We start from the raw sequence: 17254 nt of genomic DNA, 5'->3' as shown, positions 1-17254 counted from the left end.
AGCGCACTGCCTTTTTATTGTATACAATATTAATTGTATTCAGAAACAAAGAAAAACATCAAACATATTGTACAGTATATCTATATCTGTAAATAAATTGAGACAGTTACGGTAAACTTGGTGGATTGCATTAGGGATATGTTTGTACGAGATTATGTCAGGCGTGAGCGGGGAGAGGTTCCCGCTGCCTTTTCCGCCACTTTTTATCCGTTTGCTGTTGTTACGGGAAGCTGATCAGTAAGGCAAATGAAAACACTTGGTGCATCAATTGAAAGGAAACAGTGTATTACAAACTATATGCTGGTTACATTTACATTAATCTAATTTGAACATGGCGCTGCCACCAGAGAAAGCTTCTGAGTTGAAACAGATCATTCACAACCACATGACCAAGGTGAGTGATATACGTTTAATAAGAATTAGGAGCAGTATGAGAAGCTAGCAACACAAGCGCCAACTTTCGGTTTTCGAATGAACACTAACTTTCAAAATATAAGTCCTACCGGTGGCACATATAATTCAACAACAGCACAAATAAATGGTTTAAAAAAAAAACGTTTGTATTATTTTCTACGGAAGCCTTAAGGACATGCTGTGAATTAAAAAAAAAAGAAAAAAGTTTCTCTTCTTTTGCCTATGCAGGGGGGAGTGGGTACCAGGCTATATACGGTTGCATTGCTTCAGTAAAATATGTACTGATTACCTAGTGTACAACATATTGTAAGATAAGTGTTAGATTAAAATAAGCATGAAACATACAAAATATACGCAAACACTACCATTTTAATTTGAAAACTGAGCACCCCGACCTCCAGCTCGTGTTATCCAGAGTCATAACTTTAATTTCTTCATTCTCCATCTCGACAGCAAAGCGTTGTATAGCGTAAGCTGTATTGAAAGAAATGTCTCGAAAACTCTCTACTGTTTGGGATTTTTTGGTTAAATTGCCCAGACGACCAAAAAAAAAAAATAATTAATGCAAACTGTGCAAGCGACTCTTGATGTATCGCAGAGGCACAACCAATCTCCGCGATCACCTGACAAGCGTAAGTTATTATTATTATTATTAGTATTAGTATTATTATTCAATATATAAATTAATACTTTATATAGCGCCTTTAATACAAAAAGTATATTAAAGCGCTGTACAGGATAGGGTTGCAATTGTTAGGTTTTAGACCAGACAGTCCGGTTTTCTAGTACAATGAAAACCGAACACGCATTGCCCGTTAACATTCAGTGCCAGTGGTGCAAATTTGTGACGGTCTGCTGTGTTTTTAATTATCAATTGCTATTCTAAAACTTTGAGATAGATATCTATCTACCTCTCTCTCTCTCTCTCTCTCTCTCTCTCTCTAGATATAGATAGATAGATTATATATATATATATATGTATATATATATATATATATGTATATATATATATATATATATATATATATATATATATATATATATATATATTAGTGATCAAATGGGTGCTGTCCCGTTTTGAAAAACATTTAAAGTTGACAACCCTATAACAGGACAAATCAGAAGAAAATAAAATAAAAAAATTAAATTCATGTGTATAGAAATTAAAGAAAAACAGAGCTTACAATTCATTTTTTTTAAAGCTAATATAAAAAACAGGAGAAAATCAAAATATAATAGATTTGTATAGAAACTAAAGAAAAAACGAGTTTAAAAAAGTAAGTTTTCAATTTTGACTTAGTCATCAACTAATGTAGCACTTCTGGTATGAGGTGGCATTCCACAATCTGGCAGCATAGTGACTATAGTAAATGCTCTCTCACCCTGCCTTTTTTGTGTACACTGTGGGAGGCACAGAAGGTCTGTATCCGCTGATCTTAAATCACAAGAAGGTATATATGTGACATTATTATTATTGGTGGTGGTGGTGGTAGTAGTCGTAGTTGTAGTAGTCGTAGTAGTAAAATGTGACTGTGGCTGGTAACCTGCTTGGAACCGTGACTAAATAAAGCTTTGTTTTGCCTAAGTCAGTTGCAGTTCTTTTAATTGGCCACAATAAGGTTCTCCTGCAATGCAAGCTTACTGTATATCACAAGCAGCATCAATTACGTGTGCATAAATGTGAATTTTATTTAAATTAAAAAAACATGATTACTGTTCTTTGACATATTTTTAAACTGCATGTGACTGTTTTATTCCATTTATATGGATTACCTGTAAGAAAATAGGATTTCCAATCAAATATAAACTAGTAGCTATGGTGACGTCGCCAGTAAATTAAGCAAATTAGTACCATCTTCAGTAATGTCAAGTATTAGTACCATCAAAGGTAAGGTGACCATATGGCTCTGTTCAGCAGGACAGTTCGGCTTTTCAACTCACAACCCAATGCATTCTGGTACGTTTTTGCTCCAGTAAAAACCCAACTGTATAAATGGGTAATTGTATGAAAAAATAATGTGATATCTTGTAACAATTGTAAGTCGCCCTGGATAAGGGCATCTGCTAAGAAATTAATAATAATAATAATAATAATAATAATAATAATAATAATAACAATAATAATAACCCAGTGCATTCTGGTACGGTTTACCTGTCTCGGGTACCATTCTTGCCTTTAAGTTAAGAGAAGCAGACCAGGGAGAGACCAGCGGTCACAAATGGAGATTAGATAAAGGGGCATTCAGAACAGAAAATAGGAGGCACTTTTTTACACAGAGAATTGTGAGGGTATGGAACCAACTCCCCAGTAATGTTGTTGAAGCTGACAACCTGAGATCCTTCAAGAAGCTGCTTGATGAGATTCTGGGATCAATAAGCTACTAACAACCAAACGAGCAAGATGGGCTGAATGGCCTCCTCTCGTTTGTAAACTTTCTTATGTTCTTATGAATGCGCTTACCAGAATGCACTGGGTTGTGAGTTGAAAAGCCTGAACTGACCCAAACTGTCCCGCTGAACACGGAGCCATATGGTCACCTTATTCAAAGGTCAAAATGTACCTTTCGTTACAGCCCTACTTTCATGGCTAAAATAGCTTTCTCTTGCGAGTTAGTCTTCAGGAGCTGTGAACTGTTGTATGACTTCACTTGCTATATAATGTACAGGGCATATATGTGCATATTTTTCTTCACAATACAATAACTCACAAATCCTGAAACATGACTCGAATTACTCATTTCGTATTTGCCTTTGTAACCGGGTGAAATGTTCCAGGCAGTAAGAGAATACAATTGGATGTAATAAATCAGAGCCAGATTAACCTATACGCATATTAAGCTAGGCCTATATCGTAAGGCCCCAGCGAGGTCGCCGTTTGTTTAGGACATTTTACAAAAACTGCAGGGCCCACACACACAGGAAGAGAAGCGCACAGAAGCTTGCTTTTGGTTAATTTTGTTATTTTATGATTGCTATGCATTTCTTTCTTGATTACAGCATACCTGGTCTCAGAGTCTCTCATGCAAGCAGCTTCCTGCTAACGTACAATACTAAACGTCCCACTCCCTCTACCTTCTGGGAGAGATCCGTCCCCAGTCCTACATACGTATTCATTTATTTCAGTTTTAGGGCCAATATGAGCGTTATAACCCAAGAGTGTTATAAACGGGGAGGGGGTGGAGGGCGCAGCTGGATACATGATGCACATCTGACTAAAATACAAAATAAAATAACTCCCTCTCTATAATGCACATCTAGTGAAGCAAAAATGTAACTTTCTGTGAATTAACCATGGATAAAGCACCATGTAATCAACGCTATATTTTTTACAAAAAAAGAAAAGGTGACATTCCCACTCATGGATCTTTTTAATTAGCAGTTTTTAAACTATAAATAGCCTAGCTGAACGGTGGTCGGGAGTTCAGTTCAAAGCGACGGGAGAGGGGAAGAGGGAATAAGCCCAATATTTATTTAGTTATAAAATGAATGCTGAATAAGATGTCTGTTATAAAGTGCCAGCGCAGCTTTTCTTCAGTTCAGATACTGTATCAAAAGGGAGAGACAGAAACGGAGTTAGACTGGTAAGTTGTTTACTGTAGAAGTGTGTGTGTGGGGGGGGGGGGCATGCTGTAGGAGCATTATATCCAAGGCGCGTTATAATCGAGAGCCTTATAGCGAGGGAGCACTGTATTTATAATTCTGCTGCTATTGTACATATTTGCTGCTGGACTTTCTGGTAAACTAACAAAACCACTGACCCATTAACCTCAGTGGATATTAAATTATGCACTTGCTAATGCTTTTGCACTTTACTAGGGCTCCTGATTTTCCATTCTTGGGAATGGCAAATTCCGTTTTTCAAAATGACCAATTCAATTTTTACCAATTTATTAAGAATTAACATAATTTGAACATAAATAACATTTTTACATTAAAAGTTTATTGAATTCAATCATTTTTTTCAGGTACTTTTCACTTTTCTGTATATAAAACTCAAATTATTCCACAGAATAGAACTCTCACCATACAGCTAGTTGCTTTTTTAAACAACTCGACTCACACAGCACACAGGCAATGCCGCAACAGAGACAGACAGTCCATCACGGCTCACGAAACCACCTGTTCCCTTTCAAGTTGAAAATAACCATCAAGGTATGGGACATTGCCGTCAGGCAGTAGGGATTGGCTGAGCTTTATGTCAAAGCTGCCGATAGGCCTCCGCGCAAGCTGCCGTGTAAGCCCGCCCCCCTGGGAGCTTACTATACGCAGCGCGCGGAGAGTCACTTCCTCTTTTGCCTTCAGCATCAGTAGCGGTAGGACTTAGAGCTATTTAACTGATTGTAAATACTAAGCTTAGGCTTGAGAAGCTGGTTTATCCCCTTCTCCGAGTTTATTTTAGTTATACTCTCCGGAGTTATTATTGTTTATTATTGTGTATTTGTATTATTATTTAGGATTATATTTTGTTTAACATTATATATTCCTTTTCGCTTTGCTTCGGCATCGCGTTCTTCGTGGTCTCCCCGTCTTTCCTCTGTTCCTTTTATTATTATTGTGTGGGTTTTTTGTATATATATATTTTATATATATTATATATTATTGTGTATATATATATTTGTATATATTGTACATTGTGTGTCGGACGCGTGTTGCGTTGGCCTTGGCCACGCGCATTTGCATCCTCGGTCTAGCTTAGGCTAAACCGTGTGTGTGTGCGGGTAGTCTGCTCTGCAGTGTCCCCCCCCGCGGCGCGTTCCCGCCACATGGTATTGCACTACACTCCCTTTTCCTTCTGCAGCGTCCACATAACGCTGATCTCGATCACCTCGCCGGAGAAGGCACTCTCGCTCCCCTCGAAGGGGTAGACGACATCAGGACACGTCTGGGGTGGCTGAGCTCACCTCCAAGATGTCGCAGTTTATGGAGCTCATGATGGGACAACAATCCCTCCTCATGACCCTAGCGAATGTGGCGCCTCGGGCCCCAGAGATGGTAACCGGGCACAGCGCTAGTCAGCCGATGGTTCCTCCACCAGTGCCCCAGGAAGTAGAGTGGGACGCCGATGCTGTCTCAAGGGACGCATCTGACGCAGACCCGCTCTTTGAAGACACAGAGCCTGAGGTGGCATCCCAGCACTCTGGGCAGGACGACCCTGAAGTGCTGGATACTAATGACCCTATCTGGTCAGTGGTGGAGAGGGCAGCCCGTCACCTAGGCGTGGACTGGCCTGCATCAGAGCCAACACGACGCTCTCTATTTGAGTTGCCATCGGCTCCGCCCCTTCAGTCCAGGATGCTCCCGGCATTCCCGGATTTTATTAAGGAGGTGCAGTCCACCTGGGGGGCACCGGCCTCCGCCCCTGCGACTTCTCGCAAGGCTTCGGCCTTCACCATGCACGGGGCGAGCGAAGCTGGGCTAGCGTTGTTTCCGCCAGTGGGCGCGGCGTTCGCCGCGCTAGTAAAGACGCCGACACTATCGGGGCTGGCTAAGGACCCTTCCTGCCCTAACAGGCAGTGTAGGATTACGGAGGCCCACCTAAAAAAGGGTTATGCCGCGGCTACAGAGGCAGTTAGACTGTCTAACGTGGCCAGCCTCCTGACAGTCTACCAGGCGGCGCTGATTCGCGACCTGCCTGAGTCCCCATCCGTCGGACTTAGAACCGAGCTGGGTGCAGTTGCACAGCTTTTGGTTAAGCTAGCTCAGCTGAATGCGCGAGCACAGGGCAGGAGCATTGCTTCCCTTGTAGTGGCAAGGAGGCAGCTATGGCTCTCACAGGCCAGGGTACAGGAGCCTGATAAGGCCCCGTTGCTAGATGCTCCTATATCCCCGGGGCACACGTTTGGCCCAGCGGTGGAGGAGATGCTGCAACGCTCCGTCAAGGCGCGTGAGGCGTCGCAGCAGTTGGCTAAGATGTGGCCAAGCAAGCCTTTCCAGCCAAGGCGGCCGCAGGAGCGCCAATGGCGCAGGGCGCCGCCGCAGCAGCAAGCGCACCCACAGGGCAGTAAGACCGCCCCGTTGGGGGTTGCAGCACGCAGCCAACCCGCGTTTGCAAGACCGCAGCGCGGAGGGTGGCGCCCCAGAGGAGGTAGCAGACCACGCCCTTGTGGCTCTGGTCAGGCCCCTCGTGAGCGAGCGCAGCCTAAGCAGCCCTGAGAAACCCCGGCAGCCATTAACCCACCCCTACACTGTTCCACAGCTTCTGTTCTGGCAACAATGCACCAACGACATCTGGGTGCGCAAGACTATACTCACCGGGTACACCCTTCAATTCCGGTTAAACCCCCCCCCCCCTTCAGGGGAGTGGTGGTGACTGCAGTGAAGGACTCGGTTCAGTCCTCAGCTCTAAATGCAGAAATACAGGCATTGCTCAAGAAGCGTGCCATTCAACTAGTAGACCCTGCTCTGACCGACCAGGGGTTCTACTCCAAGTACTTCCTGGTGCCAAAAAAGGACGGCGGGCTCCGCCCTATTTTAGATCTGCGACTACTGAACAAATACCTACGGGTGTTGTCGTTCAAGATGCTTACGCACAGGCACATTGTCCAGTCTGTCCGGCAGGGCGACTGGTTTACCACCATAGACCTCACAGATGCATACTTTCACGTTCCCATCTGTCCGGGTCACAGGAAGTACCTACGTTTCGCATTTCAGAGCAGGGTCTACGAGTTTTGTGTCCTGCCATTCGGCCTGTCTCTAGCTCCTCGAACCTTTTCGAAGTGTATGGACGCCATTTTAGCCCCCTTGCGGGTTCAAGGCGTTCGACTGCTGAACTATCTGGACGACTGGCTCGTCTGCGCGCAGTCAAAGGAGCAGCTGGCACAGCACACAGTGATGGTTACAGACCATCTTCAGCGGCTAGGTCTGAAGGTCAATCCAGACAAGAGCCGCCTCGTGCCCAGCCAACAGACCGAGTTTTTGGGTCTGCATCTGGACTCAGTGTCCATGGAAGCGACCCTATCGACACAAAGAGTTGCCTCATTAGAGCGGTGTCTCTCCCTATTCAGGTTGAGAGAAACAGTCAGCATGGAGCTCTGTCAGCGCATGCTGGGGTTGATGGCTGCCGCCTCGCAAGCCCTTCCTTTGGGCTTACTACACCAGAGACCTCTGCAGGCCTGGTTCAATGCCTTCGCGTTGCACCCGCGGAGAGACAAGCACCGCAGGTTGAGGGTATCTCGAACCTGCTGGGAAGCATTGCGCTGGTGGAAAGTTCAGTCGAACATCCGCCAGGGCGTGCGCTTGGGTCCCATCTTCCGAAGGGAAGTTATCACAACCGACGCTTCCAACCAAGGTTGGGGAGCAGTCTGGAACGGGACAGGGACCCGTGGAGTGTGGTCAGGACCCTGGAGGTCAGCCCACATCAACGCTCTGGAACTCAGAGCAGTGGACCTCGCCCTTCGGCACTTCTTGCCAGTGCTTCTAGACAAGCACGTGTTAGTGCGGTCAGACAACACCACAGTAGTGGCGTATATCAATCGCCAGGGCGGATTGCGGTCCCCCGGTCTTCACCGGATGGTAACGCGGCTGTTACTCTGGGCGCAACCGCGTTTAGCCTCTCTGCGTGCAGTTCATCTGCCGGGCAGAGTCAATTACGCAGCGGATCTCCTGTCCAGAGGAGGTCCTCTTGCAGGCGAATGGCGTCTTCACCCTCGGGTGGTAGAACGCGTTTGGGACTGGTTCGGCACAGCGCAAGTCGATCTCTTCGCTTCGCGAGAGACCACGCACTGCCCCCTGTGGTTCTCGGTGAAGGACCTCGACAGCCCCCTAGGAGTCGATGCACTGGCTCACGAATGGCCGCCAGGGCTCCTGTACGCATTTCCACCGATTTCGATGCTCCCCGCCTTCTTGGAGAAGGTCAGGGTAGAGCAAGCGACAGTGATCCTGATCGCTCCTCGGTGGCCTCGGAGGATATGGTTCCCGAGTCTAGTGCAGTTGTTGCACGGTCGCCCGAGGGAGCTCCCTCTGCGAGCGGACCTGTTGTCCCAAGCCCAAGGAGGGCTATGGCATCCGAACCCCAAGCTCATGCAGCTATGGGCTTGGCCCCTGAGCGGGAGCGCCTGCCAGCCTTAGGGCTTTCGACGGCGGTTATATCCACCATTCAGAGTGCGAGAGCGCCCTCTACTCGGTCGCAATATGCGTATAAGTGGCAATTATTTCAGAGTTGGTGTCTGGCTGAGGGCCATGACCCGGTCTCCTGCCCTATGGCAGTGATATTACAGTTTCTGCAGAAGCTGTTAGATGAGGGTAAGTCTCCCTCTACACTTAAAGTGTATTTGGCCGCTATTTCGGCTTGCCATGTACGCATTGACGGGTTATCACCTGGTTGCCATTTTTTGGCATCTCAGTTTCTGAAAGGCGCAAGACGCTTGCGGCCTCCAAGAACGACCAGTTTACCGTCGTGGAGCCTTGATGTGGTGCTAGAAGCCCTTGCCAAGGCACCGTTTGAGCCTCTCCACAGCGTGGATATGAAGCTCATATCTATTAAGACTGCATTTTTGCTGGCTGTGGTATCAGCAAAACGCGTGAGCGAGTTACATGCACTTTCAGTGCATCCTTCTTGTACTCGTTTTGCAGGAGACGGTTCTAAGGTCTCCATGCGCCCTAATCCGGCCTTTTTACCAAAGGTTATATCCCCGTTCCACATGAACCAGTCAGTCGAGTTGATGGCGTTCCATCCTCCTCCTTTTTCTTCCCCAGAGGAAGAGCGGTTACACATGCTCTGCCCCGTGAGGGCATTGAGGTGTTATATTGACCGTACAACGACTGTGAGGCAGACAGAACAGTTGTTCATATGCCATGGTTCTAGATCTTTGGGTCAGCCGCTGTCTAAACAGCGCCTTTCCCACTGGATAGTGGATACTATTAAATTAGCGTATGAATCTGCAGGCCTTCCACCACCAGGGCAGTTGAAGGCGCATTCTACCAGGGGTATGGCGACATCCTGGGCCCTCTTTCGAGGGGTGCCGGTGTCTGATATTTGCGCGGCAGCCAGTTGGGCTACGCCGCATACTTTCATGAGGTTTTACAGGTTAAATGTACTGGATTCCTCTGCTCCGTCATTTGGAGCATCTGTGTTGCACTCTATGACGCCTCAGGTTGCGGACGTCTAGAGTGGTTGACAATATGGTGTGACTATTCCACCTTGGGACAGGTGTCATTGCGAGCATAGACGCTGAGGCGCAGCTCCGCATATGTGTAGATGTACTGCCTACGCAGTTGCGTTATGACGTAAGTCTGTCCTACTGCCGAGAATCCTCCCTCGCGACGGCTTGGGTACACTGTTCCCATACCTTGATGGTTATTTTCGACTTGAAAGGGAACGATAGGTTGCGGATGCAACCCCGGTTCCCTGAAAGAGAAAATAACCATCAAGCCGCGAGGTCGCTCTGGAGGCCTTCACGGCCTGAAGGGCAAAAGAGGAAGTGACTCTCCGCGCGCTGCGTATAGTAAGCTCCCAGGGGGGCGGGCTTACACGGCAGCTTGCGCGGAGGCCTATCGGCAGCTTTGACATAAAGCTCAGCCAATCCCTACTGCCTGACGGCAATGTCCCATACCTTGATGGTTATTTTCTCTTTCAGGGAACCGGGGTTGCATCCGCAACCTATCGTTTTCTCGTTATCCAATGATCCAAATAAACAAACAAATGTTTTATACAAGCGTATATAGCTGGGCTTCTGGGTAGTGCAGTTTTCAAAGCAATCCAATTTCAGAGAATAACAGCTAGTGCTGCATGAAATGATTATTAATCTAATCGATTAATCTGTCGATTATTGCTTTGATTAATCGATTTATTCGGATAAATACCAACACATAAGAACATAAGAAAGCAACAATATCCTTTTTGTAATGAGGTGACCAGAACTGAACACAATATTCTAGGTAAGGTCTTACTAATGCATTGTAAAGTTTTAACATTACTTCTCTTGATTTAAATTCAACACTTCTCACAATATATCCGAGCATCTGTTGGCCTTTTTTATAGCTTCCCCACAATGTCTCGATGAAGACATTTCTGAATCAAAATAAACTCCTTTTCATAGTTCCCTCCTTCAATTTCAGTATCTCCCATATGATATTTATAATGCACATTTTTATTGCCTGCATGCAATACTTTACACTTTTCTCTATTAAATTTCATTTGCCATGTGTCTGCCCAATTCTGAATGCTGTCTGGATCATTTTGAATGACCTTTGCTGCTTCAACAGTGTTTGCCACTCCTCCTATTTTTGTGTCGTCTGCAAATTTAACGAGTTTGCTTACTATACCAGAATATAAATCATTAATGTAGATTAGGAATAGCAGAGGACCTAATACTGATCCCCGTGGTACACCACTGGTTACCTCGCTCCATTTTGAGGTTTGTCCTCTATCAGTACTTTCTGTTTTCTACATGTTAACCACTCCCTAATCCATGTGCATGCATTTCCTTGAATCCCTACTGCGTTCAGTTTGAGAATTAATCTTTTATGCAGGACATTGTCAAAAGCTTTCTGGAAATCTAAATAAACCATGTTGTATGCTTTGCAGTTATCCATTTTCAATGTTGCATCCTCAAAAAAGGTTAGCGGTTTGTAAATAACTTCTTTCATTTCTTTGAGTACTATTGGGAGGATCTCATCTGGCCCAGGGGATTTGTTTATTTTAAGAGCTCATAGTCCCTTTAACACTTCTGCCTCTGTTATGCTAAAGTTATTTAAAATTGGATAGGAACAGGTCGACATGTCGGGCATGTTGTCAGTGTCCTCCTTTGTAAAAACCTGTGAAAAGTAATCATTTAATATATTTGCTATTTTTTTTCTTCATCTATGATTTTGCCATTTGTGTCTCTTAGACATTTAACCTCCTCTTTGAATGTTCTCTTGCTGTTATAATATTGGAAAAATATTTTGGAATTGGTTTTAGCCCCCTTGGCAATATTGATTTATATCTCTCACTTGGCCTTTCTAACTTCCATTTTTGACTTGTGTTTGCAGTTCCTAGTACTTTTTCTGTGTACTTTGTTTTTGGTCCCTTTTAAACGCTCTGTAAAGAGCCTTTTTTCGCTGCATATTTTTTTTAATTGATCTATTAAACCATTTTGGCCTTTTTGTTTTAGATTTAGATTTGTCTACTTTTGGGATGTAATTGCTTTGTGTCCTCTAGTACTACATTTTTTTAAAAACAGCCATCCTTTTTCTGTGGATGTTTTCTCTATTTTATACCTTCATAGTTTGCTTTTCTAAAATTGTAAACCTTAGCTTTAGTCATTACTTTTGGGGTTTTAAAAAATATTTCAAATGAGACCATGTTGTGGTCTGAGTTTGCCAATGGCTCTCTGACCTCTGTTTTAGTTATTCTGTCTTCATTATTTGAAAAGACTAAATCAAGGCATGCCTCCCCTCTAGTCGGTGCCTTGGGTCAAGTATATTTTCATCTAGAGGAATTATCACTTTTTGACAAAACTATTGTGGTATTATCACTTTTTTTTAATGGCTCAGGATGCAAATATAGCCTTCACCCATGTATTATATATATATATATATATATATATATATATATATATATATATATATATATATATATATACGTCATCACAACACTGTACAATCATCACTCTGGTTACAAGCGGTAGTGACATCTACGTATATGATTACGCCGGCCCTGACTATTGCTTTCAAGACACCGTACCATCACGAATGATTGAAATTTCCCTCTTTTGAAAGAGTTTTCTCCTTTTTTAATTAGTTTGCCTTAAAAAAAAAAAAAGAGCACCAAAAACATTGAATGTGCCATGTTGTTTGGAACTAGGTAGCAACCATCTCTAAGGAAGTGAGTGCCAGTGATGAAAGCACTAAAGAGCCGTATAAGAGCTAATTTGTAGTGACACATATGCTGTAATCGAGAAAGAAATGCCTAGCTGGCATAGATAAAATGGAGATTAGATAAAAGGGCATTCAGAACAGAAAATAGGAGGCACTTTTTTACACAGAGAGTTGTGAGGGTCTGGAACCAACTCCCCAGTAATGTTGTTGAAGCTGACACCCTGGGATCCTTCAAGAAGCTGCTTGATGAGATTCTGGGATCAATAAGCTACTAACAACCAAATGAGCAAGATGGGCTGAATGGCCTCCTCTCGTTTGTAAACTTTCTTATGTTCTTATGTTCTTAAAAGAAAAAAGTGAACCGAAAAGCAAGCTTCTGTGCACCTCTCTTCCTGTGTGACCTGTGCCCGCCCACATGCAGTTTTTGTAAAATGTCACAAACAAGCGGCGACCTCGCATGGGCCTCTTTTTTTTTTTTTTTTTTGATGCCCAGCAGCTTCCACACACACTACAGTACATCTTGCCATCTCGATAAACAAGCCACAGATACTATATTATAGATATTATAAGAATGTATTTTTCGTTTGCGTTTTTCTGCATTAATACTACTTGCAACTTCTTCTGTCAATGTAGTACTCGTACAGTCAGTAGATGGCTGAGATGCAGGTGGGTGATCTTCATGCGAATCCCTTGAAGATGTTGACTCCATAGCAAAAAAAACTTCAGATTGACAATTGACTTGCTATCAGTGTACACTCCACACTAGGTATTGATTTTTGTGCTTAAAAAAATCTGTCAGGACATCCCTGTTAAACTAGTGGGGAAAATAACAAAAGCACAATGTTAAATTAGGCGACTGCAAAAAATGAAATGCAAGTTAAAAGTAGGCTCGTGGATGAACAATTAACATAATTTGTCAGCTCTGTTTGAAATAAAATTCAAGGGACCAGAACTGGGCTCAGTCAAGATAAAAGCAAAGATTGTTTTGTAATTAACAGCTTTTTCTGAGTTTTAATTATGAAACAGAATCAGCTAAATTTGTTTAAAGGGATGTCACCTGATAAATAAAACCCGAAAACTTCAAGCCCTACGTGTGTGTGTGTGTGTGTGTGTGTGTGTTTGCATTTACTTTTTCCAAAATACTTTTTTTATTTCTTAGCAATATGGACCTCTGTCAATATGGGTCGTAACACATTATTTTAAAATAAAATACAGTGCATGGTGGGATACTATCGTATTAATTTTCACTGTTCATTGCACTGCTAGGAACTGTAACCAAACTATTTTAATAGTAACAGTGTGTGTTAACATTATGCCCGACTAAACATGAAACAGTATGTTCAGTGTGGACACTTTGAGCTGGATTAATTAAAATGGTTTTAAGTAAGGTTCTCGAGATCAGTTATGTAGTGTGCACAGGGCCTTAGTTTCTAGCATATTTCTCGCTAGAATAATCTTTTGCAGAGCATAATACTGCAGCTGTCTCGCAACAGGTGGCCTATCAGCTACATCCATGTGTATAGAATTTCTAGCGAATTACAATAACATTAGAAAATTAACATTGAAAAAAAAAAAATATATATATATATATATATATATATATATATATATATATATATATATATACAGTACTGTGCAAAAGTTTTAGGCAGGTGTGAAAAAATGCTGTAAAGTAAGAATGCTTTCATAAATAGACATGTTAATAGTTTATATTTATCAATTAACAAAATGCAAAGTGAGTGAACAGAAGAAAAATCTACATCAAATCAATATTTGGTGTGACCACCCTTTGCCTTCAAAACAGCATCAATTCTTCTAGGTACACTTGCACACAGTTTTTGAAGGAACTCGGCAGGTAGGTTGGCCCAAACATCTTGGAGAACTAACCACAGTTCTTCTGTGGATTTAGGCAGCCTCAGTTGCTTCTCTCTCTTCATGTAATCCCAGACAGACTCGATGATGTTGAGATCAGGGCTCTGTGGGGGCCATACCATCACTTCCAGGACTCCTTGTTCTTCTTTACGCTGAAGATAGTTCTTAATGACTTTCGCTGTATGTTTGGGGTCGTTGTCATGCTGCAGAATAAATTTGGGGCCGTTCAGATGCCTCCCTGATGGTATTGCATGATGGATAAGTATCTGCCTGTACTTCTCAGCATTGAGGAGACCATTCATTCTGACCAAATCCCCAACTCCATTTGCAGAAATGCAGTCCCAAACTTGCAAGGAACCTCCACCATGCTTCACTGTTGCCTGCAGACACTCATTCGTGTACCGCTCTCTAGTCCTTCGGCGAACAAACTGCCTTCTGCTACAGCCAAATATTTCAAATTTTGACTCATCAGTCCAGAGCACCTGCTGCCATTTTTCTGCACCCCAGTTCCTGTGTTTTCGTGCATAGTTGAGTCGCTTGGCCTTGTTTCCACGTCGGCGGTATGGCTTTTTGGCCGCAAGTCTTCCATGAAGGCCACTTCTGACCAGACTTCTCCAGACAGTAGATGGGTGTACCAGGGTCCCACTGTTTTCTGTCAATTCTAAGCTGATGGCACTGCTGGACATCTTCTGATTGCGAAGGGAAGTAAGCATGATGTGTCTTTCATCTGCTGCAGTAAGTTTCCTTGGCCGACCAATGCGTCTACGGTCCTCAACGTTGCCCGTTTCTTTGTGCTTCTTCAAAAGAGCTTGGACAGCACATCTGGAAACCCTGTCTGCCTTGAAATTTCTGCCTGGGAGAGACCTTGCTGATGCAGTATAACTACCTTGTGTCTTGTTGCTGTGCTCAGTCTTGCCATGGTGTATGACTTTTGACAGTAAACTGTCTTCAGCAACCTCACCTTGTTAGCTGAGTTTGGCTGTTCTTCACCCAGTTTTATTCCTCCTACACAGCTGTTTCTGTTTCAGTTAATGATTGTGTTTCAACCTACATATTGAATTGATGATCATTAGCACCTGTTTGGTATAATTGTTTAATCATACACCTGACTATATGCCTACAAAATCCCTGACTTTGTGCAAGTGTACCTAGAAGAATTGATGCTGTTTTGAAGGCAAAGGGTGGTCACACCAAATATGGATTTGATTTAGATTTTTCTTCTGTTCGCTCACTTTGAATTTAGTTAATTGATAAATATAATCTATTAACATGTCTATTTTTGAAAGCATTCTTACTTTACAGCATTTTTTCACACCTGCCTAAAACTTTTGCACAGTACTGTGCATATATATATATATATATATATATATATATATATATATATATATATATATATATATATATATATATAATTGTTGTGCAAAAAGCAATGATTACATGTAGTCCAATAAAATGTAAATAGTGTTCTTAAACATGGTGAAGCACTTAGGCAAGTAACACGTGGAGTTACAACACCCTATAAACATGACCAGACTACAGTATTTTGTTTCAAAACCAAAGAAAGCTCTTATTGGCTGAACAGTAGCAGGTACCAAGGATGAGCACCGATTTCCCTGATGGAAGTGGGCATGGTCGGGCGAATGATTGACACTTTGTGAAACTGCAAACCTCAAATATTAAATGTACAGAACTTGAACCGAATGAGCAGTCATTGAATTGAACGTACAGACATCGACTTGAATGGGCAGACCTTGAACTGAAAGTTGAATGTTGAAATTTAAATTTGAGGTATGCTGATATATTGGATGCTTGTATTTAATATTTAATGCTTGCACATTTTAAAATTGAATGCTTGTATTTAGTATTTTATGCATGCACATTAATATTCATGCTTATATTTGCCATTTGATGCTTGCACATTCATTATTTAATTTTTCTTACTTTCACCTCCCATAGTCTTGAGCCCTGAAATATATATACCGTATTACTTTGAATTAATGCCGCCCTCAAATTAACACCTCACTAAGATACCAGCTTTTTAATAGACACCACTCTCGAATAAACACTGCTCTCAATAAAGAAACATAAAGGGTTTTTTTTGTCTTACCCCTGCTCAAAAAAGAAATAAAGAAACGTGTCACTCTATGTAAATGTAGCACCCCTAAAGAGACTGCAGCTTCAATCCACCAAAGGCTGTCTGTTTACCTTATCCTCAGCTTAGATGGTGAAAACTTAAACTTAGAGCTTTGCCGGTCACTCTAAGCGCTATCTGAAAGCTGGCTGAATATATCTTCTTGTACGGGGTTTAGTTGTTTTGTTTTTTTATTCAATTGGAATTTTACTAAGTCCTGTACAATTATATATATATAAAAAATTGCTCACTATCTATGAGAAGATTTTGTTTCAGAGAATACTAAATTTTTACAGAGAAATTACAAACAAGCAGGTCAATTACAGTGAGAAAAAGAGTAGGATGTATTTTAGTTTTAACAGAAATCAAACCGATATTCAGAGGTAATATTTTTCGTTAAGAAAAACAACTGCATCACACTCAACTGCCGTTCTCTCTCCTTTTCTTGTCCCGCCCCAGAGCAACAAATACACACTCCTGATTCACTGGTACAGTACTCCCCTGACCTCCCACCTAATATGTCTCGTTAACTAACTGTTAGTAAATGTACTGTATTCAAGCCCCAAAAACACACGAGTATAGTGCTGCAGATCGGCGCCACTTCTAAAATGCCTGAAGTCATGTAATAAAATTTTGCAGCATTTGTAAAGCATAGTATTAATAAAGGCCGTCCTATTGAAGTAATACGGGGTGTGTGTGTGTGATCTATCTATCGATCGATCGATCGATCGATCGTGGTGTTTACAACTTTCACTTTGAATAACCTGGACACATTAATATTATTATTGTCTTTGAATTCTCAAGTAAAGCATGGAAATTAGAATCGGGGAAGGGGATGTTTTAATACTGTGCAATGGAATTTTGTATTTATTTTAATTGTTTATTCATTTTGAGTTTTTTTTTTTTTACAGCTACACAAAATCAAATGCACAGAATCAAATGAACATAAAGAAATATGCAATAATCAGAGAACCCATTAAAATAATTCATGATACAATTGAAATCAAAGGATAAAATGTGAAGGAAAAAAAACTAAAA

General features: G+C 42.3%; 1 protein-coding gene across 4 annotated transcripts in view; it reads left to right on the top strand.

Annotated features, from left to right (window-relative positions):
- The window catches only part of cep76 (centrosomal protein 76), a 105934-nt gene that overhangs the window by 630 nt on the left and 88050 nt on the right, over positions 1-17254 (top strand). The window contains exon 1 of one of the 4 annotated variants that reach the window (XM_059013661.1): positions 166-394. The exons of 1 other annotated variant lie outside the window; for it this stretch is intronic. In XM_059013661.1, coding sequence (XP_058869644.1) covers positions 332-394 — 63 coding nt within the window. In that variant the 5' untranslated portion in view covers positions 166-331. Of the gene's footprint in view, positions 1-165; positions 395-17254 lie in introns of those variants that run through there. 2 more of the 4 variants (XM_034058901.3, XM_034058899.3) reach the window with 2 other exon arrangements.

The sequence above is a fragment of the Acipenser ruthenus genome, chromosome 3 (assembly GCF_902713425.1).
Source record: "Acipenser ruthenus chromosome 3, fAciRut3.2 maternal haplotype, whole genome shotgun sequence".
Lineage (NCBI taxonomy): Eukaryota > Metazoa > Chordata > Actinopteri > Acipenseriformes > Acipenseridae > Acipenser > Acipenser ruthenus.
The sequence above is the reverse complement of the archived record's forward strand: the minus strand, read 5'-3'. Positions and strand labels throughout refer to the sequence as shown.